General features: G+C 44.3%; 1 protein-coding gene across 3 annotated transcripts in view; it reads left to right on the top strand.

Annotated features, from left to right (window-relative positions):
- The window catches only part of LOC118208528 (ephrin type-B receptor 2-like), a 119,304-nt gene that overhangs the window by 38,477 nt on the left and 57,964 nt on the right, over positions 1-22,863 (top strand). For all 3 annotated transcript variants that reach the window (XM_035383291.1, XM_035383292.1, XM_035383290.1), the window contains exons 2-3: positions 14,306-14,370; positions 20,512-21,196. In XM_035383291.1, coding sequence (XP_035239182.1) covers positions 14,306-14,370; positions 20,512-21,196 — 750 coding nt within the window. The remainder of the gene's footprint in view (positions 1-14,305; positions 14,371-20,511; positions 21,197-22,863) is intronic.

The following is a 22,863-nucleotide window of genomic DNA, read 5'->3' as shown; positions in this document are numbered from 1 at the left end:
CACGCTTGACTTGTGTGGGAATTCGCTGAAATACCAGCAACAACCACCTGCTTTCAGTGCTCATCTCTGTGCTAAACTGCTTACCACACTGGGGTGGAGAGACTGTGAGACACGCTTCTAGTCCCAGGATGATTGGAGGTGAAGTCGAAGCCAGGGAAGAGCAGTCATTCTGTAACATGAGAGAGTAGCACTGGATGTAGCGTGTCCAAATAGATTCCAAATGGATGTGTTTATGAATTCATATCAAATGCTCAGAAGCATGGTCGAGAGTCCTGAATCGTATTTCGTTAGATAGCAGAGATACCAGCCCTTCTTCTCCTGCTGATGATGCCAGCCTCAGTGTAAGGCAGAGCTTTTCATTATAGTGAACAGGCAAACACAAAAAGCCCAGCTGGAAAGGTTTCTTCTTTCAGAGCAACTCTCCTGACTGGATACAGGCTGTTTTTAAATGTGTGAATAGGTTGAATGTTGTCAGTTTTCTTTCAGGAAAATAACCTTGAGTCTGTGCTATCGTATTGAAGTAAATATTCCTGCACATTGACCAGTCTGATTATATCTACAGGCTGCTTACGCACACACCCACCCACACCCACCCACACACACACACACACACACACACACACACACACACGCACAAGTTAAGAACTACCTGCATGGTTGACTACACTCTAATGGACTGATAGCGATAGAGATGGGAATATAACTAGGAATTCCAAATGAGGAGGACAAATTAGGATGAAAATTTTAACACAAAAGAAAGTTTGATTCGCACATGTAGAGCATAACTTTGGAAACATGGGAAATTAAACTGTGGATTCAGGGCTGTGGCTGAATACTCACATATATTATCTAAGTGAGTGACAGGGTCAACTATTAGCTCAGTTGTTGATATTTCTGAAAACATGAACACATAATAAAGATATTGTTTTGCTTGAGGGCAGATTAGAGTTAATGCTACCACCGACAGTATTTGTGCTGAGTGCATTTCAGTCATTATCTGAAGTCAAACCCACACTTGTCATGCTATAATTACAGCATGTCAGGCTTAAGGATAACTTTGATAATAACATAGTGGTGTGTTAACAGAGTGCTGTACCAGAGCACCTATTTGATCTATTGGTTGACAATTGTGATTGTGATATCTCCCGTTTCACAGCTGGGAGATAAACCTAGTTTATCTGAGTGGATAATTATCGCAGGTGATGGAATTATGAATGGCCATGGAAGGGGAACTTTGGTGCCTTTCATGTTTTCTACCCTTGTGCAACGTTGTATGCATTTATTTTACTTGAATAACTTATATCAGATTTAAGCCAATTTTGCCCTGGAAATTTTCTGAAAAGGTATGTTGGATGCTGCATATTTATTAATTTTATTTACTCAAATCTCAGCTTGGATAGAGAAACGCTTTGATGTGCTACTATCTGGATGATTAAGGGTTATCAAGAGTTCCATCTTTTCTTGCAGTATCTATTTTTGCAGTGTGTTGGGAGTCCTATCTTAACGGGGTAGACAATTTTAGTAACTCCCAGGCATTCTGTGTACTGAAAATCCCCAAATAGTCCTTACTTTGATGTTCAGCCATAACCTCACGGTTGATTTTCTGCATATAATAATGACACTTTTTTAGCATGACGCCAACGACAACTCTTACTGGTCTATACGAATTAACATCATTTCATAGGGACCAAAGGAAAGTGCTGCCAGTACAGAGTTATTGGTTTTTTTCAGTTTGTACTCTGTATCTGTATCTTCGCTGTAAAACGCGATGCATGGGGGCAATGTGGTGATGTCCTTCATGAATGTGCACAGATGCACAGCTGAAGTGCAGTTGCTTATTTCCAGTATGAGTGTGCTCATATCTTGTGATTTCCTTACCTCCAGATCTACACATGACGTGAACTCCTTCCGTTCTGCTTCTCGTCTCCTACGTTTTCCGTGTGTGGAACGGAACCTAAATGATCTTGACAGCTTTCAGGCCTGGATCTTATGCTGAAATCATGCCCAGGGAGCCTTCACATTGTGGATTGTGTAATGATTTGTTTTTAACTGTCGTGCTGTCATTTAGGGATTGGGGATGAAAAGGATTATCTGTTATAAGGCATCTTTAGATTTGAGTGGTCAGCCAACCTATTTGTAAACCATGACTAACTTTGTTAAAAATAGTGCATGCTTTTAGAATTTATTCTTCTTCATTAAATATACAGTGAGCACCATAATGTTTGGGACAAAGACGTGTTTTTCTTTTTTTCTTTTGACTTGGCGCCGTATTCCACAATTTTAAATTTGTAATCAAACTATTCACATGTGGTTAAATTGCTTTTATTTAAGGGCATTTTTATACATTTTGATATCACCTTGTAGAAATTACAGCACTTCTAATAAATAGTCCCACCATTTCAGGCGTTATAACATGCAGGCCAAATGGCAGGTGTTTCTGATTAGTCAGGTGTGTCCGATTGCTTCTTTAGTACAAGTATACAAGAGCTTTCAGCATCTAGTCTTCATTCTAGCCTTTTGATTGTCGTTGGAGACTATTATTGGCATTTGTCAACATGAGGACCAGAGTTGTGCCAGTGAAAGTCAAGGAAGTCATTATGGGGCTGAAAAATGAAGAAAAGAAAAAGCATTCAGAGACACAGGCCAAACCTTATGCTTACAAAAATCAATGTTTAGTACATAATTAAGAAGAAAGAGAGCACTGCTGAGCTCAGAAATCACGTGAGATGTTCGATTACAAATCTTAAAATTGTGGAGTACAGAACCAATAAAAAGTATGTCTTTGTCCCAAACTACTTGTAGGCTAATATTTCCATATTTATCAGATTCAACATATTATGCACTTATTCATGTTAAAATGCACGTTTAACTTATTAAAAAGTAGATTAACATTTTTAAAATGGAAAAAAAATATATTAAAATTATTTTAAATGGGTAGTCATTTTTCAAAACGTATTCAGCTATTTGAAACATGATCAAAAATGTGGTTGCATATGACCTTGTAATTTACAGTACTCTAAACATACATTCGTTTGTCTTCATATTTCACATACGTATATCACCTACAGCTAAGGTCTAAAAGGTACACATTTTCCAGGAAAAGGTTAAAAGCTTTTTTCAAGTCAACCATTGGTCACACCCTATCTCTAATACCTGCAGAAGATTCTCATTTTGCTGATGGTTATTACTCTGTGTTCTAATGGTGTGTGGCTGCCCTCTCCCACAGGTCAGCGATGGCGTCCTCATGAGATTCACTGTAAGCAAAGTGGGGCCATAAGAGTTCGGTGTTTGTGATGGACATAGAGAGATGGTTCACTTTTTAAACATGGCTGCTATTCTTTATTTTTCCTCTCCTTCATCATAACCAGCCCAATGGAGGGACTGCCAGCAGCCCCTACTGTGGTGTGAATATACAGAGTGATCAGTGTGCGATGGCAGAGCCGTACGTGCGATTAGTCACTGCCAAATGCCTGCTCATCTTGCTTTCTCTCTTACTTGTGTGAATAAACTTGGGCTTGAGTTTGTGTTGCTGAAGTGCATGATGACGCAAGAATAATGACTGGAATGTGTCATTCAGAGTACGTACGCTGCTCATTTTGACTACTTTATTCAATAATGACTTCCTTTTGATTTCTACCCGTTTCATTTTTTTGAAACTGGTAGAATTTCGAAACGGAATTTAACCAGAAGTACAGTATATGACCAAAGGTATCTGGACGCCCATTGGTCTTGGGCTGTTTTTCATGGTTTGGGCTAGGTCCCTTAGTTGCAGTGAAGGCGAATCTTAATGCTCCAGCATGCAATCACATTCTAGGTGATTCTGTGCTTCCCCAACAGTTTTAGCATGACAGTGGGGCACACAGGAAGGTCCATATAGAAATGGTTTTGTCAAGAACATTGTGGAAAAACTTGACTGGCCTGCACAGTACTCTGACCTCAGCCCCATCCAACACCTTTGGGATCAATTGGAAAGCCAACTGTGAGCCAGGCCTAACTACCCAATCAGTGCCCGACCTCACTTGTGCTCTTCTGGCTGAAAGGAAGCAGATCCCAGTAGCAATGCTCGAACGTCTAGTATAAAGTCTTCCCAGAAGAGTGGAGGTTGTTATGGCAGCAAAGGGTGGTTTAACTCCATTTTAATGCCCTTAATTTTGTATGAGATGTTGGATGTCAGGTGTCCACGTACTTTTGGCCATGTAGTGTACCTTATGTAACCCACTTTAATAATACCATTAAAAATACAAAAACCTTTCAATTGCTACAAAATATTATTTTCTGAACCAGAATAGATTAATTGCCTTGAGTATTTCCTTGTAATCTTTAAATGAAACAGCCCTTCTTTGTTCTTTTATAAGAGGTCCTGTATTATTTTAATTTTCAATTTACAATCTTTGATATTTCAGTGCTGCTTAGAAACCTCTTGTGATTACGGATTTGCTGCTGCACTGATCTTTATTAATGTTGATCTGTCATCTACTGTACCAAGGTTATAGTTTTATGACTCCCTTAGGCCTGTACTTCATCTTTGCATACAGTGATCTCCACAGTACTGTATGTAGTAGGACGATGTACAAAGTGTGTTTGAGTTCCATGATATGAAATAATTGTCATGTTCTTACTAGATGAAATATGAGCAACTAGTAATACAAAATAATGTTGTGAATTTGGCATACATTTGGCCTTCTTCTTGTATTGAAATGCATCTCATTGAATTGCACATGAAAGCTTACATTACTGCTTGAAGCTGATTACTCCCAATCTGGCAGTGAACCATCATTGGCAGGAGGAAATGAAAAGCATATATCGGCGACCCCAACAATGTCAATTTGTGCTCAATCAGTTTCAATTATATGGGAAGAATAAACAGTCTCTATCACACAGTGTCAGAATGATAAACTGCACTCATTTACTTCGAGTAATGCCGTGAATTTTAATAAAAAGGACATGACACAGACCTGGAAAAAAAGCACTTAACAGTCGGACTGAATTAAAATTTCAACTCGCAGCTATCATAGGCTACATTATCATTCATCAGTGTGAAACATGACAATTATGTTCATTCTGATCATTTTCTTCCTTGATCTTTCTCAGAGTGTAATGGTGATATTTATCCCCTTGGTCCTTATGTTGACCCTTATGTTTTTAATGTTGGCCACAATAGACAAGGTAGCCCATTTTACGATGTATACAGTAAAATATAATATAAGATATATTACATTTATATCACACAGCATTATTGCTCTGATCCATGCATGTGAGTGGTGCTCCAGAACAGACAGGGTCTGATAAAGGCTTCTGAGATGCAATGCACTTATACAGTGGTTGCCGATCAGAAAATAATTATCAAATACTAAATTAATGTTTGATTATTTAATGAGGTCAAATTTGTGAGTGTAGATTCTACTGTCTCAGTTAGAGTCCCAAAATATTGAACTACTGGGCAAAATCAATACCCCATATTTGGCTGATTTTGATAGGGCTCTGTTTTATATTTGGCCTACAGCATAAACTGCACAGCAAAATTACTAGTATTAAGTACTCTCTAGCTGTGTTAAATTAATTAACAGTCTGTAAAGCTTGTGCTGGTTGTTGTGGCTGGTAAAAATAATAAATAAAAGAAATAAAAAATAAAAGAATGACAATGATTTGGTTACTTTCTGAGTACGATATTTTCACAATCAGCAGCACGTCGAATGCATTGCCTCTCTGGTGCAGCTATGCTGCTTCCTCATATCTGCCATAATTTTAGCATTGGGCTAAGAGGTGCTTCTGACATGTCATCGTCCAATACCAATATGGTATCCCTAGACTGTGAAATTTTTAATCAGGCACTGAAAAATTTTGTCAGATAGTGAAACATTTAACCACTCTGTGAAATATTTATCCAGACAGTGAAGCATTACATTGAATTTTGCAATGTTGTGTCTCCTGGCCATTTGGTGAAAAAAGTAACTGTAAGGCAGCATATTTTGGCTGGTTTCTTGGATGAGCTTAATCACTTATCATGTCTGAGGTTTGATGTGTTTCAGAGAAGCATGACATTTGGCAACATTCTGCACTCAAATTGAACGGAGATTGTTAGTAAATTGACTGGAATTGAGATGCGTTACACTTACATTCCCATTTGGTTGTGAGATGAGTTTATGTTGAGAATATTCCAGGCATCTCGCATACAAATGTAATGGTAGCATCCCCTGATGGCTATCAGGCAGTCATGAAAACACTGTTTTCTGAACATTTGACTAAAAAGTAATCTTAAAGGGGCATCCATGGAACTGGGCAAATATATGTGGTGGTAACATTCTGCTTTTTTTCTGGGATACCTCTGAGAAGCTGAAAGTGTTAGCTGGGCATTTTGGCCATGGTGAATGACTCTGGGGGTACAGGGCTACAGATGCTGCTCCTGTAATGGTCCGTCACAGAAGGGTTATTTGAGTGCAAACAGCCAAGATGAAAAAGAGTGGTGGGGGGGGTGGGTGCTTATCGTTCAGTCTGGAATATATTACTGGGCCAACCATTAAATTGAGTCCATCCATCAGGTTGCCTGCCCCAGTGTATTCACAGCCCTTTCAGTGGGGTCGACCCCACAAACAACCATGGGCAGCATACAAAGGGCCCGGGGTGTTTCTGGGGGTTTGTTTGTCCGTCTCCCGCAGCTGAGCCAAAGCGGGTTCATGAGGGAACTGGCTGCCTGGGACAGCGGGCCCGCTGGCCTGGTGCCGACTGCTGTGTGCTGACAGCTGACATCACCCACTCACCACTCACCCCCCCCCCCCCCCCCGCCCCAACCCCCCAATTCAGATCCCTGTGCAGCCAACACAGGTGCCTCTGTGAGGGAGGAGACACTCCTCCCTGTTCTTGTCAGTGTTTGTGTGTGGTGTTAACAGGTTTAACGAACCCTATGCTGTGCCATCCCCAGGGTTAAAGAGGTGCCACATTCACAGAAATTGTATCTATTTGTAATAATCTGGTTTCTTATAATTCATCAGGGACTGGGACCCCCAAGTGCAGACCTTTTTTTAAGGCTCAGCTCTCCTCTACTCCTGCGAGCGATTGGGGCCTACCTTTCCTCCTGGAAGAGGCTGGCTGTGTGGTATATCAGTACGTAGGCTTCACTGGTCAACCTACCTGCTGTGCTGTTTAGCTCTGTAACTTTTTTCTTAACTTTTGAGTTTGAGTTTATGTTTCAAGTTTTTTTTTTTCTCTGCACGTCAGCAGTTTTCGCACTGATTCATTTAATAGGAAAGAAAACTGCTGAAAAGTGTATCAGAGAAAGCAATCTTAAACACACAGAAGCAATGGACTGGAAATTCATAAATTCACTTCAAGAAAAAGCGAAACTGCCACAATACAAGATGGGCGTTTTATTATTTCATTTGCCCCCTCACATTGCAATTCTTTTCTTCGTTCTGGGTTTCATTTAATATCATTTTAAAATAATTTGGCCTGTCGCTGTCCGAGAACTGTGAACTCAGTAAACAAAGAAATTCTATCTTCATAATCCTATAGATGTCTGAATTCCTATGGTGATGAAAGCACGCTTCATTCCATTCAGTTCCACACTAACTGTGATGACTCCTGGACAGATCAATCTCATTTCATTATTATAAGCTCCCGTCTGCTTTTTATGGAAGTATTGAACATACTCTCTAAACATATTGATGGGGAATAAAGTTGCCATCTCAAACAAACAGAAGCTGATGATGCAAGAGGGCATTTCAATTATCAATGAAAATGACCCAAGTTCAAAACTGTGTACTGTAGATTTGACAATGTAAAATTGCCCTCAACTAAAAAAAAAAAAAAAAAAAAAAATACAATTTTGGACAGAAAAAAGGTAGCATAAAATATAGGATTTAAGTACTGCGGTGTGAACTTAAAGCCCAGATCCACACATACTGCAGGTTTGGTCTTATTGTATTTTTCTGCTGTGTGTGTCATTTTTTATTTATGTATTGTTTTTGGCGGGCTTTAAAGGAGCGGCGTTTGATATTGCGATGACGGGGAATTTGGGTGCGCTGGGGCATCAGTCATTTGACCGCGGCCCTGTCAGCGGCCGGGGGTCTCTCTGTGCCTCGTGTCAGCATGTCGGGGGACCCGCGTCCTGCCAAAATCAACAAGCCCCTGCTTCTCCTCAGAAACAGGCCGACTCGTCCCGCTGCTGCTCTTCCGTCTCACGTTGCAAACGGCTCCATCATAATTCAGCATCCAAACCCACTTTTTCATATTGGGAGGGGGGGGGACCCTCATCTTTCAAGGTCTCTGCATAAGAATGACAGGTCCCCAAAGACCCCTGTAAAGTGTTGTGGGAAGCTATTCAAATGCCAAAATGAGTTTTATAGAAACCCTAAAGTGGTGCTTATGAGGTCTGGGACAAGGCCTCTGTATCCAGTAAGTCTTAATTTGAGAGGAAAATCATATGATTGCGTGCTTTGACATGTGACACTTGGCACTTAATTAATCTACACCCCCCCCCCCCTTTATATGTAACTATTGCAGTCATGTGATCTCTGTCCAGCTGATCGCCATTGTGTGTTCGTGATTTCGGGAGGAAGACTGCATGTTGCTGAATTTTCCCTGGTCAGTAAAAAATAACAGTAAAATCTATGCCAACTACTGAACTTTACGGTGGCATAAGTAATGGTAACAACCTAATGCTCAACTGCCTCCCCTCCATGAATGGTGACAAAGCTAGAGCAAATAGGGTTTTATCATCTGTACAGTTACACTTCCTCTCATTAATGTAAAATGAGGAGAGAGAGAGAGGTCCAGTTTGTACAGTACCTGTACTTTCTCAAATTGGAGGATTTTTGTGTTTTTCAAGCAGGAAACGTTAACGCTGCTTCTTGGATATGGATGCGCTAATCTTTGTGTTAAAGAATACATGTCATTGCAGGGCATGTTGAGATGTTGAAACGGATCTTGGTGTGTCGAGCGGTCAGCTTTTCAATAGATAGCCATGATAGTGTGGGGTGCACTGCAAGTTTTACTCCGGCCTGGAAGTGCTGCAGTGTCTCTGCAGGTTTAACTGGAAGGATGCAGTGTCTGCTGGTTTAACTCCAGTCCTGGAAGGCCTCAGTGTCAGCAGGTTTAACTCCAGTCCTGGAAGGCCTCAGTGTCAGCAGGTTTAACTCCAGTCCTGGAAGGCTGCAGTGTCTGCTGGTTTAACTCCAAACCTGGAAGGCCTCAGTGTCAGCAGGTTTAAATTTTCTTTTATATCAGCAGACAGTTTAGGCCTTGGAAACCAGGTGTGTTAACTCTTTGGGCAATCAGTAACTAAAATTAAGCACTTAAGAGTTGAAACACACCATAAACCAGCAGACACATTCATCTGTCTCTTTCTACATTTTATTCAATTATTCAGCTGAGTGATCTAGCTATTCTTTTGTCTGTGTCTGTCTGTCTGTGTGTGTACATTTATCTATATCAATGTACTTACTGTTATTGGCATTGCATTGATTGTGTTTCTGCTGTGACACATCTCTAGTCTCTTGTCTAGTACAGAGTGAGCATTTTTCCTGATATAGGCATAAGCTGAGCATCAGGCGCAGTGCTGGACGGGAACTCGAGCTGTTCCAGGGGGTAATGGAGGGCCGAAAGCAACTGAACTCAGCAGAAAATAAACATCCTGGTGAGCTCACGCTCATCATTAATTACTTACCACCCAGCATTGTTCGCATTTCATATGCACTCTTTTTTAATTAAGCGGTGAACCGTCCCTCTGTACACTCACAGAGGAATAAGTGATATTAAAGACAGAGCATGCGTTAAGATCCTTTGTGGATTGGAAGGCTCCTCTGGTTTAGTGCTCTGGCAAAAACTGGTTGGTAGGGGACAAACGTGTGCCAGGAGAGTCGGGCCTAGCACAGCTCAGCGAAATCCTGACCACTAGTCTGCCCCAGCCGTTGAGTCCGCCCCCCACCCCCGCTCACCACAGACGTTCTGCCCCCTTGGTCCTCCCAGCCTCCATGACGCACACTTCTGCTATAGCGCAGTCCCTAAATATTTAGACACTGACACCGTTTTTGTATGTTTAGTCTCTCTAGTCCTGCGCATTGCATGAAATGAAACAATGGATAGTGCAGCCTGTCACTTAGCAGCCCATCGTGAAATAATAGGGGGACAGGGTCAGGCTTGTGGGGAGGGGCCGGGCCAGGCTCGTGGGGGGGTGGGGGGGGGGGCAGGGTTGGGCCCACGGCGTATGCAGCCTTCAGGGCTCAGCTCGGCCTCTCCGTTCACCTGTAATCTCCTCCTACGATCCGCTAACACCATTAGCGAACCCCCGCGCGGCGGTTCGCCCCCCGGCTGCTCCTCCCAGTGGCTTCCCCAGCCCTGCGGAAGGCTGAGGTCTTACACGGGCGGCGTCTCTTGTCGTCGGCGCACAGCCGCGTGGGCCGGGCCGTTTCTTTTCCACGGAAATAATCCCCAATTCACCGGCTTCACAATTAGCTTAGTGTTGAAAACTGCTGTGAAAATGGGTTTTTTGTTTATGGACTTAGTGAGCAGCTGTAGCCTCCAGGCTTTTAGTTGGAAAGCGGAGAGACACAGGTGGAAGTGCTGTCTGGGGAGCGGAGGGAGGCACCTGACAGCTCGAACGCTTCTTTAAATCCCCTCTGTGCCAAGAGGAATAAACCCAGCAGAATCCGCCCTTTCCAAAGCAGATCGTTGTTACCGAGTTGGCAGACAGTCCTCGCTGGCATCCACAGTGCAGGCTTCTCTGGAAGGCCTTGCAGTGGATTCAGATTTTTTTTTTTCTCTCCCTCCCTCTCTAATCCCTGATTTTTGTGTTTCCTCAGACCTGAAAACAGGTTGCCTCAACCAGATGGTTTGAATCGTTTCTAATACACAGTCGTGTGAAAAACCAAATCCTTTTTCTTTTTCACAGAAGGCTTCTGCATTTGGTCTTATTTTTGGTTGAATAAATAATGTATAAAGTAAAATCCGTCGTGTTATTTGTCACAAGGGGTTAGATTTATGTACTGTCAGGACTTTCTGAGGACCAGATGACTGTTGTTTGTCAAGGGGTATACTTTTTTTTACATGACTATATATAGCCCACGGGCGTGTGCGCCACACCCATATCTCTGGTCGCGCCCTCCGCGGATGTTCCGACCCAAAGGCGCTCCTCGCCCGCGGTCGCCATGACGCAGACGGAAGGATGCAGAGATCTGTAGCGGTATCGCGGCCTCGGAGCTCGGCTTGGCTCGCCATAAACGTTCCCCTGAGTGGGCCGTCATCCACAGGAGCTTCGACGGCCCCCCCCTCCCTTCCTCCCTCAGCGGTGGGGGCTATTACTGTGATATCACGGCTGAATAACTGAGAATTTGTCAGATAGCACAGCCATTTTGGGGGGGGGGGGGGGGTGGGATTTTTGTCCTCCTGTGGTGATTGTGGGGGGTGGGGGGGGGTTCTTCCTGTGAGCCTGGACAGCTGGCAGTAATAAATCAGCATTAGAGAGGGAGGGGGTGCAGTCGCCAGGCTGATGGGTGTGCTTCTGCGTGTCTCCGGGCCGCTGATAACAGATAACTGGCCCCACTCTTCTCTGAGACCGGGAGAGGAACCGGTCACACACTCCCCCTCAGGGGGACATTTCCTTCTCCACCTTGTGAAATTATAATGAAAAAAATAAATAAATAAATAATGAGAGTCACAGCAAGTGGGCTGGAACTCACGGTTTCCATTTTCCCAATTCTCATTCCGCTTACGGCTTGTAATTCTTGTAATTCTCTCTGTTTAAGCCGCGGCACTGCGCTTCTATTTTCTATCATCATTGTAACGCAAATGTGATTTCATCCTCTTAACCGCAAGAATTAGGCCCTGTGAAGAACTGAAGGAATGTCGCTACAAAGCTGCTGACATGCGCACGTGGAATTTTGTCTTGGAGTATCGTATGTGTGCGTGTGTGAGTGTGACTGTGTTTGTGTATCTGTGTGTATGTGTTGTGTGTGTGTGTATGTATGTCGAGGTGTGTGTCTGTGTTTGTAGGGGTTTGTGTGTGTGCGTGTGTGTTGGGTGTGCTCCCAAAACCAGGCTGGGTTCATGTAATCCATGTTAATTAAAGGCACTGTAGTAGTTCCAGGGGATATTAAATCCAGCTGGATGCTCCAGCTTTAAGCCTACGCTGCAGCTCGGTTCTAGAGAATGATGGAATTCCATTCCTGACCCAGCACAAGGCTGCTTTCTGTCTTAAACAATAAATAGCCACTAACACTGCTGACAGTGAACAACACCTTTCTGTCCTCTAGCCCTGTCCAATGAATGACTGAAAAAGCTCTGTTTCTGAGAGTTGTTACATCTTCCGCTAATTTGCCTCAACATCGTCCTTGACAACCTATTGTGCTTTATGGCTGCATTTACAAAAGCCATCCTCACATGGCTTATTAGCACCATGTAAATGTATAACCGAAGCAACGCTGTTTTTAAACGGCTGTGAGTTTTCATCAGGCTGTGAGCGTTGTGCACGTGACTGCTGCTCCCCTGTCCTGCAGCGAGGGGAGACCCCCTGCTGTAATTACCTGAAGATGTGAATTAAGTCTGTGATACGATACCTCCCTGTGAGAGACTGGCTGAAAGAAAAAACCAGGAGCTTCATCAGCCGCTATCACGCAGGACGTGACGGCACAGAGACATCGGCCTGTTCGGTGCTGCCGTAATTAGGGCCAATGTCCCGTTTCTCCTTTTCCGACAGAGGTTTTGGTTCACAAAGCCAGGGGCAAACAGATAGACTTTGCCCACTCCGAATAGCCCGAAACAGATTTCAAGGTTGCTTGGTGACGGCGGGTGGGGGGCGGGGGCGGGGGGGGGGCAAGGCTTACTCAAGTTAATGGAAACTCAGCATGTGATATTAGTCCTCTGCTCCTCAGAATGCTGGTTGGTGTCTCGGTCGTGCTGCGTTTCTCTGTTTGCAAGCCAAATGTCCTTGAAGATGAAAGATTGACTCTTGGATTCTTTCTGGAAAAAAAATAAGAAAAATGTATATGTACGTATGTCATGTGACTCTTTCCAGAAAAAAATCTTTGGCCACAGGGAGTTTCCATTCACAGGGCTCCTGATGATGCCAGTACAGAGGAAAAATAGCGGTGTACGCGGTGGTTCGGGGACTTCCTGTCCGAGCCCGGCATTTGGCGTCCGTGTCATCGCTCAAAGACGTGTGCTTAACCCCACCTGCCACAGCTCAGGCCATCCAGTCATTGTTTGTATCTGTTTCCATCTCCTGAGAGGTTTTGGTGGAAAGCAATGGGATTTTAAAGCAAAAAAGATATGTTGTATATCCTGATGTATTGTAGATATTACCTTATATATTCTGATATATCGTATACGGTAGAGACACAGCTTTACTTTGTAATTTCATACACTGGGATATTTACTGAAGCAGACCGGGTCCATTTCCCAGGGGGCAGATTGTGCCTTGCCAGTGATTCTATCCTGCTAGCCTCGCTCTGTAATCGCTACTCCACAGTGCTGCTCAGAGTGACACCGAAGTCCTCTCGGGGTTAAATGAGCTGAATGATTTGATTCTTGGTAAGAAGCATTGCCGTTTTTAAACCAGTCGAATGAGATCTTTCTGCCATCTGGAACATTAATGCATGTCTGTGATATGTTTGAAAAGTCGATATGTGGTGGGAGTGGGACCCCAGGCTCCGGGCCTGATTTAGGGCCGCCGGGCCGGGGCCGCTGTCTGGGGTCAGGCTGCGGCCTCCTCAGCGCAGCCGCTCATGACGATGAGCATAGCGCCTTTCGCTGGGGGGGGGGGGGGGCACTCCCGAGCCACCGCTCGCCCGTCAGCCCGATCGATCCCGGGCTCAGACCGGCTCCGCCGGCCGGCCCCCCGGACGATGAAGACGGCTGTAAATCCCTCGCTCCACCTCGCCGTCCGACACCGTCACGCTCGGCCTCCCCTTCTCCCCCCCCCCCCCCCCCCCCCCCCCGTCCGCACCGGAGCTATTGAGGGCTCAGCCGGGGCCGTTAAATTGTTCCGCGCCACCTGTCCTGCGCCGAGGCGCTGGCAGCAGACCTTGGGGCCGCCGCGGTGCTGTGCTGGACTGGAATAAATATGCTAAGCGTGTGCTTTCAGGTGCTGACGTGGAGAGATTCGCTTTTAGCCCGCGTGCGACCTTGCAGTATATTATCATTTAAAATATTCTGAGCAGTAATGTGACAAAGATGGGGGTCAATGGTATGTTACACAAGGCATCTCAATGAAAACTCATAGCTGGGACTCTGGGGGCTGGGCGTGCACAATGTATTACACTGTATGTGGCTTTTAAGCCCAATGCTAAGTCTTTATCTTCACTCTTCTCTGCAGAAATGTTAATGGACTCCACAACAGCAACGGCCGAGCTGGGCTGGACTGTGTATCCCACATCAGGGGTGAGTGAAATGAGTTTTTATTTAATTTTTTTTTATAGATGGGAACATGGGATGACTTGTGCACGATTATTTCCATTAAGCTGTTTATAAATCAGCGCTCGTGTAAGGCTGGGCATTGTCCACACAGCGTAAACACACAGTGCCATTACAGTAGGCCTCTTACAGGTTCTTGTCTGAATTGGTTTTAGCTTGGCTGGCTCAGTATAGCACGGCAGCAGATTTCTTCTTAGGTTTGGGTGGAGATAAGAGAACCATTTTACATTAACTCTCTTTGAATAGATGGTATTAAAATCAGCCCAGGGTTCATGAACCACAGAGTGGGTGGTGCAACTTTTTGACTGACTCATACAAACCAGTCAAAAGGCTTCATATCAAAATAAAAACCCTCTGATTTGCTGCACCCAGTTTAGGGTTCTTGTCACAGGTGCTAGAACATTCCAGGCCTCCCTAAAGTCTTGATTTGGAAAGATGGGGGTCCCTTGCCACATTTTCTTGGTTCTTGGTCATTATTGAATAGATCTAATGCATGGTAGAGAACAAAAAACACTTTGGCTTCGGTGTTGAAACATAATATTTCTTATGTTTTGGTTTTTATGTCTGATTTTATGAATCACAGAAGCACTGAATACATAATGTCAGGCTTTAGTACCCCCCCCCGCCCCCAATCTAGAGGTTTCTCTTGCCTGTTTACAACAAGACTTCCTTTCAGTGTGCATATGCTGTGCATGGTGTTCATGCTTTATATCATCAGGCACCTGAGTGGATTGGAACCAAGCTTGGGGTCTGAATTTTAAACAGGGTTAAATGTTACTCTGATAACTTTGACATGTCCTGAGACTTAAGGAAGACCAAGTTTATTCCAGTGGATCAGTCCCAGAATGGGGTCCGTACACACAAACACACACACACACACACGCACGCACGCACACACACACACTCACACACACGGATGCACTCAGATCCGGCAGGATGAAAAAAGACACGACTGCATAGGGTGATTTGCTGACGCCTACCCCAGACCGCTTTCTCTCTATATTTATTCATTTATGCTCCTGTGGTTTTCGGTCACGGTATTCCCCATGTACGCATGCAGAAATCTCTGCGTGAACGGTATAGAAACCCCCCCGTGTGGCAGCGGTGGCTGTGCGACCAGTTATTTCCTGAAATCATTTGGCTGGGTGTCATCTGGGAAACCCCAGGACGTGCAGCCTGTTCTCTGGCCGATTGGTACGATCAATTTGAAAGACGAAAACAGCGCTGCGGTTTCTGCAGCCTACCCCGTCATTCTGTTCCCCCCGGCTACAGCAGCCCAGAACATTGTGCTCTCTCTGTCCCCGCCAGCGCTTTCAGAAATGATCTGCTATCGTTTTGCCAAACTGCACCTATATTCCGTATGGGAAACATATCCATTAGATCCACAGGACACAAACATGAATTTGTGAGTCGGTGAATACACTAAAACTGTGATGAATGCCTCAGCCTTTTCTCTCATCCCACAATGTAAAAATATTTATATGCAGGCATGATTAACCAATGGGCAGAAGGACTAATGGGGAGTGCTGGAGGTTTCACAGTGCTGGAATTGTAATGATGGCTAATAACAAGAAAAAGGTGATAAGCAAGAGGTGCGAAATAACCATAGTTTGAGGGTTACTGCATGGCCACATTTTTAGCTTGTGTGAGGACGGTGGGTGCAAATGAAACATTTGTGAGGACTTAAGAGCATGTTGCCTTTGTGGTTATTTCTGTAGCTAGCGGGCCTTCCAACGTGCTAAACTCCTGTTCCTGTACTTGTACGAGATGGCCACGTGTCCTTGGCTGTAGGTGGAGTGTCATAAACTGAGACGAGGCTCTCTTCACACCGCAGTAGGTGCGGAAGCAGGACAGAGCCGCGTGTGGAGATGAGATCGGATGGCAAAATGTCCTCCCCTGGTGTCTGAGTGCCCATTTATGGGGGGCAGAGCGTGCACACGCAGTCAAACTTACTCGTGTCTCTTCATCATCTCTGCTGCAGCTGGACACAGGGACCAACGGGACATCACTGACTAATGAGCCGTTCCTGAGGTGTTATTGGGTGATGAGGAGCCAGTGGAGTTAACAGGGGAAAAAAAACCAAAGATGAGCCATTGTGTGATAAAGAGTGGGAGTTCTTTTCTGTAAAAAAGAATCTGAAGGCCAAATTTTATAATGTGTCTTTCCTTTTGTCTTCCCTAGTCTGTGTTTTACCACAGGAAGTGTGCATATTAGTGTTGGAAATGTACCAGCTGTGTAATGCACTGACTCTCATTGCTGACTCAGACAACATTTGCCATTGTCAGATGAGATGTTAAACTCGGGGTCTGACTCATTGTGGTAATTAATGAAAGGTTAGTGTCACAGCAGGGATGTTGGCTGCAGTGTCCTGGTCAAATTCATACAGAAAACCACCAGCTTAATCTGGACATCAGCTTCTGTAGCTGATTATCTTAGTATGATATTTGCTAGATTAGAGTCAAACCAGAACACAGTGCACTTGTAAATACACTGGTTTACATGTCCAATGATGTAAAAACCTGGATTTCTACATTTTTGCTGAACTAAATACTGAAATTTACTTGGTTCGTTGCTGTGGCATCCACCCTATGATCTGTGGGAGAGACAACAACGATACTGAATACTATTTAAATAAAATTATTTCATATTAAATAGTTTTTCACCGAAAATATTGATCTGACACTTTGTGAACTATGAGCAAGGCCAACTGGCAATAATAATGTTAACACTTAGTGTGTCAGAGCAATAGCTAACCAGCCTTATTATTCACAGTAAACAGTTTGAGTCCCGAGCATCAGGCTGCTGCTGGTGCATTCCCTCTCGAAGAGATGAAAAGTGCCATTACAGCCCCTAGAGCGATGCGTTCAGAGTGTTATACAGGTACTTTACGCAGGTGCTATTCATGCCCTGCTACTGTGTAATTACCAGCTGCGCTACTCGGGGACATTGCTGCTGCTTACTCTACTGTAAGACGGAACGCGAGTCGTTCAGCCGAGGATCTCCTTCCATTATGAGGGTTAGTGTGAAAACAGTGGTAATCCTGAAATGCATGTCTTTTTTTGTCTGATGCGAATGACTGGCTTGTGATACTCTTTTCCTTTTCGTATTATCTGCCTGCACCGCCCATGCATGCAGGCGTGCTCGCACACGGGAATGCATGCACATACAGTACATGCGCACACACGCATAGGTACTCTCCAAAATGATGCCTCTCCTCAGTAAAACTCCGCACGCAAGTTAATTCTTTTCCCCAGTGGGAGTAACATGTCTTTTGTTTTAAATATGAGTCCTCTCCCCTTAGCTGAATGTAGCGCCCAAGTGGAGCCCCTGACCTGGGGTGTAGCAGCAGTGTCCTGCCTGGGATTCAAACCCGTGACCTGATGATACTGTTGCAGGGCATTGAGAAGAGGGGAGAGGGGAGAGGGGAGGGGTGCTATGGTAGGGACACGCACATTATCAGGCTGTGAGGAGGTGTGAGTTTGGCTTCAGCACTGTGCTCAGAGCTTCTGCAAGGGTGAGGCTTGTGCAGAAACACCCCCCACCCCCCTTCCCCACCGCAATCAAATGAGACGTACCAGTTCCCCCACTGCCCCCACCCCCCGCCTTGCGGCAGTTTTCCCAAAGGAGAGTCCCACCCCAGGGGCTCATTTGTGAGTTTGTTTTATTTACCCAGAGTAGTGATTAAAACCTCTGTGCCTTTGCTTTCCCCAAATTTCCCTCTAATTAGTAGAACGATGTGGGGGAAAAAAGCCTTGGGTACTTTACGTGCCTGTGGAAAAGTATTTTTTCCTTGGAAAATTCTCCAGGAGGACACAAAATACACTGACTGGGTTCAGCCCCTAGAAGGCCAGTCGTGCATTCACCCTTGTTATCTAACGTGATTTATTACCTTTGAAGAGAAACTTTTGAAAGACAGACTATACAATGACTGACCACATGCCTGCTGGATGTACTCAAGATGGCATCGTTTCTGGGCTGGTTGTTCTTACGGCAGTGTGTGTCTACTGCAAGTAAACTGAAAATATTTAATGACCCTGAAAATGTAAATTTGACTTTTTTTCAAGGACAAATTTATACACTGGGATAGACCTGGGAATATGGATTTGTTGATTCAAAGGCAAAATTGCAAATGGGTTGGTAAGGACACGTGAAATAGCTCTGTTTGAGGTAGGTGGATGATCACCATTTTATCTGAATCCTGCACAGTATTCAGCGTGTTCATAAATTTTACCACTTCGCTGTCATCTTTTTTAAATTAAAGTGAAGGACAGTACACAACTGTGGCAAAATTGGCAGTGCTTTGAAGTCATCTATGACTAACACTGACTTTAAAATCTTTTTTTTTTGCTATTCATTGTTATTCTTACTCACTTTTCATGAAAGATTGGAAAGCAGGTCATGTCCTCTGTGTGTGTGTGTGCGCGTGTGGTTGTGTGCATGTGTTGTGTTCAGTTCTTTTTCAGATTTTCTTCACTCACTGCATGTCCTGACCTTTTTGCTCTCGCATGTCCAGCACAACACATCTTGCATCTTATTTTAAAAAAGCCATATCTAGCATACAAAGCTAAAGTGAACATAGGTAGCTTTATGTCAGACTTCATCTTCTTAATCCCCCCACCTTAAAATGCATGACCGCGCAATAGTCGCACCTCGACAATGGCAGCAACGATAGAAAACCGTGAAAATTAAGATTCTTCTGCTAATTTCATTTAATTGCTGGCTCCTTGTTTGCTCCCATTAGCTTCCCTCCACTGGGCATGATCAAAAGTGTCAGAAAGGCAAAGCCAAAACTAAAGTTAATTTGTGTGGATGCTTTTTGTCCTTCCTTGCTTTCCATTTTCTTTTCATTATCCCTGAAACCCAAACAAATGCTCTAATTATGGCTCTAATCTTCAAATAGGATTCAGAAATTACACATTTATTATTATTATTATTAGTATTATTAGTATTGTTATTATTATTAATAGAATAACTATTTTCAACCTAAGCCCAATACAATGTAAGCCCTTTTGTTAATGGGAGTGTTCTGTAGACTGAACAGCTCACTGCTTCCTGTAGAAAATAGCTGGGATGATGGAATAAGAAACAAACACAGTATGAAATAATGGTCCAATTAGTCCCTCTCGTCAAAATCCTCCTTAAGTAGGGATTAATCTGCAAAATTATGTCAGCTGTGAAGTGGGGAGTGAAAAGAGAGGGAGAGAGAGTCGGGCGCAGGAAGGTGGTCTGACGGGGGGGAGCTCTGAGGTTAGCGAGGGGGGGTTATTTGAGCTTTTCAGGGTCAAGGTCGATCTTGTCTGATGGTTGAGGATTTCTTTCCAGTTGCCTTCAAGGGCTCTACACTCAATTAAGCCCCTGGAAAAATGGGAGAGAAACCCCTGCAAGTGCATTTCTGCTCTTCCAACAATAAATGTTCATTGATAGTGTGTGTACCAGCGGTTCCCAGAATTGCCAGAGAAGGACGCAGTGTGTTACGAGCTTAGTTTACACACCTGTTTGTAGTTTGTGGAAAATATAAATAATACAGAACCTGCATGCAGAGAAAGGCAAACAGTGTGAGTCCATTGAAAGCTGTGAGCCAAGCCAGGCACTTGGTATGTGGTTTCATCGAGGGCTCACTCTCTCCGCATAGCATGCAGCAGCGCCAGAATAACCACATCGCATTTTGAATGAGATTTTATACTGACCGTCTTTGTGAAAGGCTGCTAGGTGGACACATCATGGTAGGTGCCAGAGGAGTCAGAGTGGTTTGTGTGTTTGAGATGTGAACTGTATGTATCCACAGTTAAATGCAATGTTGTGCCATCTATTGATCAAAGAGTACCTTTTATTTTATCTTTTTACTTTATAGCAGTGTGGCCAAGAATGGAAAAACAAACCCAATAATATTCCCATGGTGGTGGTGAAGCCTGTTGAAATTTTGCAATTATATTATTTCTTAACATTACTCGAGCATATTGTCACCCATATATATTTTCTGCAAGGTAATAAAGTCTGCAGTTTGGGAAAACTGTTGAAAATGTTATTATGAAAACATGCTTGGCTTTTCCAGAATCTAGGCCATTGAATAGATGAATGGAGCTCTGTTTGTGTTTGTTTTTCCTGCAGTGGGAGGAGGTGAGCGGATACGATGAGAACATGAACACCATCCGCACCTACCAGGTGTGCAACGTCTTCGAGAACAGTCAGAACAACTGGGTGCGCACCAAGTACATCCGTCGCCGTGGCGCCCAGCGCATCCACGTGGAGATGAAGTTCTCGGTGCGCGACTGCAGCAGCATCCCCAACGTGCCCGGCTCCTGCAAGGAGACCTTCAACCTGTACTACTACGAGTCTGACTCGGACACCGCCAACAAGGTGTCCCCGGCCTGGATGGAGAACCCCTGGATCAAGGTGGACACCATCGCGGCGGACGAGAGCTTCTCGCAGGTGGACCTGGGCGGGCGGGTGATGAAGATCAACACGGAGGTGCGCAGCTTCGGGCCCGTGTCCCGCCACGGCTTCTACCTGGCCTTCCAGGACTACGGGGGCTGCATGTCGCTCATCGCCGTGCGCGTCTTCTACCGCAAGTGCCCCCGCGTGGTCCGCAACGGCGCCGTGTTCGGGGAGACGCTGTCGGGGGCGGAGAGCACCTCGCTGGTGGCGGCGCGGGGCGTGTGCGTGCCCAACGGCGAGGAGGTGGATGTGCCCATCAAGCTGTACTGCAACGGCGACGGAGAGTGGATGGTCCCCATCGGCCGCTGCATGTGCAAGGCTGGCTACGAGGCGGTGGAGAACGGGACTGTCTGCAGAGGTAAGGACTGCTGTCTGTCAGTCACTGTGCCCCCTTCCTGTGTAACCCCTTTCTGTAACCTGTTTCCCCTTCCTGTGAGCTCTCTGACTCCTCCTTCCTGTGAGCTGTATGCCCCATTCCTGTAAGGTAAGTGTCCCATTCATGTAGCTTATTCCCCTTCCTGTGAACTGACACCCCCTTCCTGTGAGCTCTTTGACCGCCCCCCCCCCCCTTCAGTAAGCTGATGCTCCCCTTTCTGTAAACTCTATGCCTCCTTCCCATGAGCTCCGACCCCCTTCCTGTGTGCTTCCTGTGAGCTCAATGCTCCCACTTATAATCCTTTATTTGTTGAATGATTTTTTCTGAAAATAATTTAAAGCAAATACATTTTTAGAACAGAATTGGATAAAAGATCACATGTAAATCATTCATCTGAATTTTTTTTTAAAAAGGCTTTATCATCATAGTTGCATGGGTAAAGATGGCAAAGAGCCTCAAAGGTCTGTTTAATATGACTTCCATCCAGTTTGATTCATTCCCTTTTCTAACAGTTATTTAATGTCCCCTGTCAGGTCCAAAGCTGATGACAGACAATTAAGCATGCACACAAGATGTCTGTCACACTGTTCTCCCCAGATGTCAATTTATCATGACATTTATCATCCTGTCATGGAGAATCAAGAAGCTTGTCCTAGCAGGAATATGCTGTGTCAGTGGTCTTTCCGACAGACAGCGAGCTGCTATAACTCAGCAGCCCACGGAGTTGCTTAGCTGTAGAGCGCTGCTTAACGTCACTTAACAATGACTCCTGTGCTCAGCAGGGCCGTTTCTTCATTTAAATTCTGACATTTCACTTGAAGTGGGCAGAATTGCGCCATGCCGCAGACTCAGCTCTGCAGAAAGAGGCATTTATGTATGCGTGTGGAAAGCTTCCAAATTGCTGTGCTTTGTTGAGGTTTGTCATAAATTCATGTACTGGCGTGCGCTGTGAAATTAACATGGTTCTTTAGCTGTTGATCACACTTGTCATAGCTGCAGGATTTTTTCTTTGTTTGCCTTTTGAGTCTAATTTATTGTGTTTCATAATGTATACTGTGGAGAAGATGGAGTCAGATGCTTGGTTTAAGTTCCAACATAAAAATCAACCTTTTTTTCCACATTTTTGGGACTGAGTAGAGTAGTTGGAATAATATGCACTTACCAATTCTGCAAGTATCAAAGAATACTGTGACATTGATAACTTTCCAGTCTCTCTAGGGGGAAGATTTTTTCAGAAATCAGTAGTCAAGCAAAGATGATTTTGCATAATTTCTGGCATTTAGGAGATGCTCTTATTGAGAGCAACACTGCTTGCATTATTTTTACATAAAATCAATTTATACTACCGAATATTTACTGAAACCTTCTAGGGTTCAAGGGTACAATGGCAGTGGGAGTCAAACCTACAACCTTGGAGATAGAAACATAGTTCCCTAACCATTATGTTACACTGCTGCTGTTAAATAATGTAACGTGCTAATTAAAATGATCCAATAAATCTTGTAAAAATGTAATATTCATTTTTGTTAATTCAATCCAGTTTCAGTTTGTTTGTGCCCAGTAGCAGCAGTTCGGTGTGTTGATTTAGGAACCGGCTTTGTAACGAGAGGTTTTCGGGTTTAAATCCTATATTCAAGAATGAACTGTTA

The sequence above is a fragment of the Anguilla anguilla genome, chromosome 11, assembly GCF_013347855.1.
Source record: "Anguilla anguilla isolate fAngAng1 chromosome 11, fAngAng1.pri, whole genome shotgun sequence".
NCBI classification, from domain to species: domain Eukaryota; kingdom Metazoa; phylum Chordata; class Actinopteri; order Anguilliformes; family Anguillidae; genus Anguilla; species Anguilla anguilla.
Note: the sequence above shows the minus strand (reverse complement) of the source record. Positions and strands in the feature narration are given on the sequence as shown.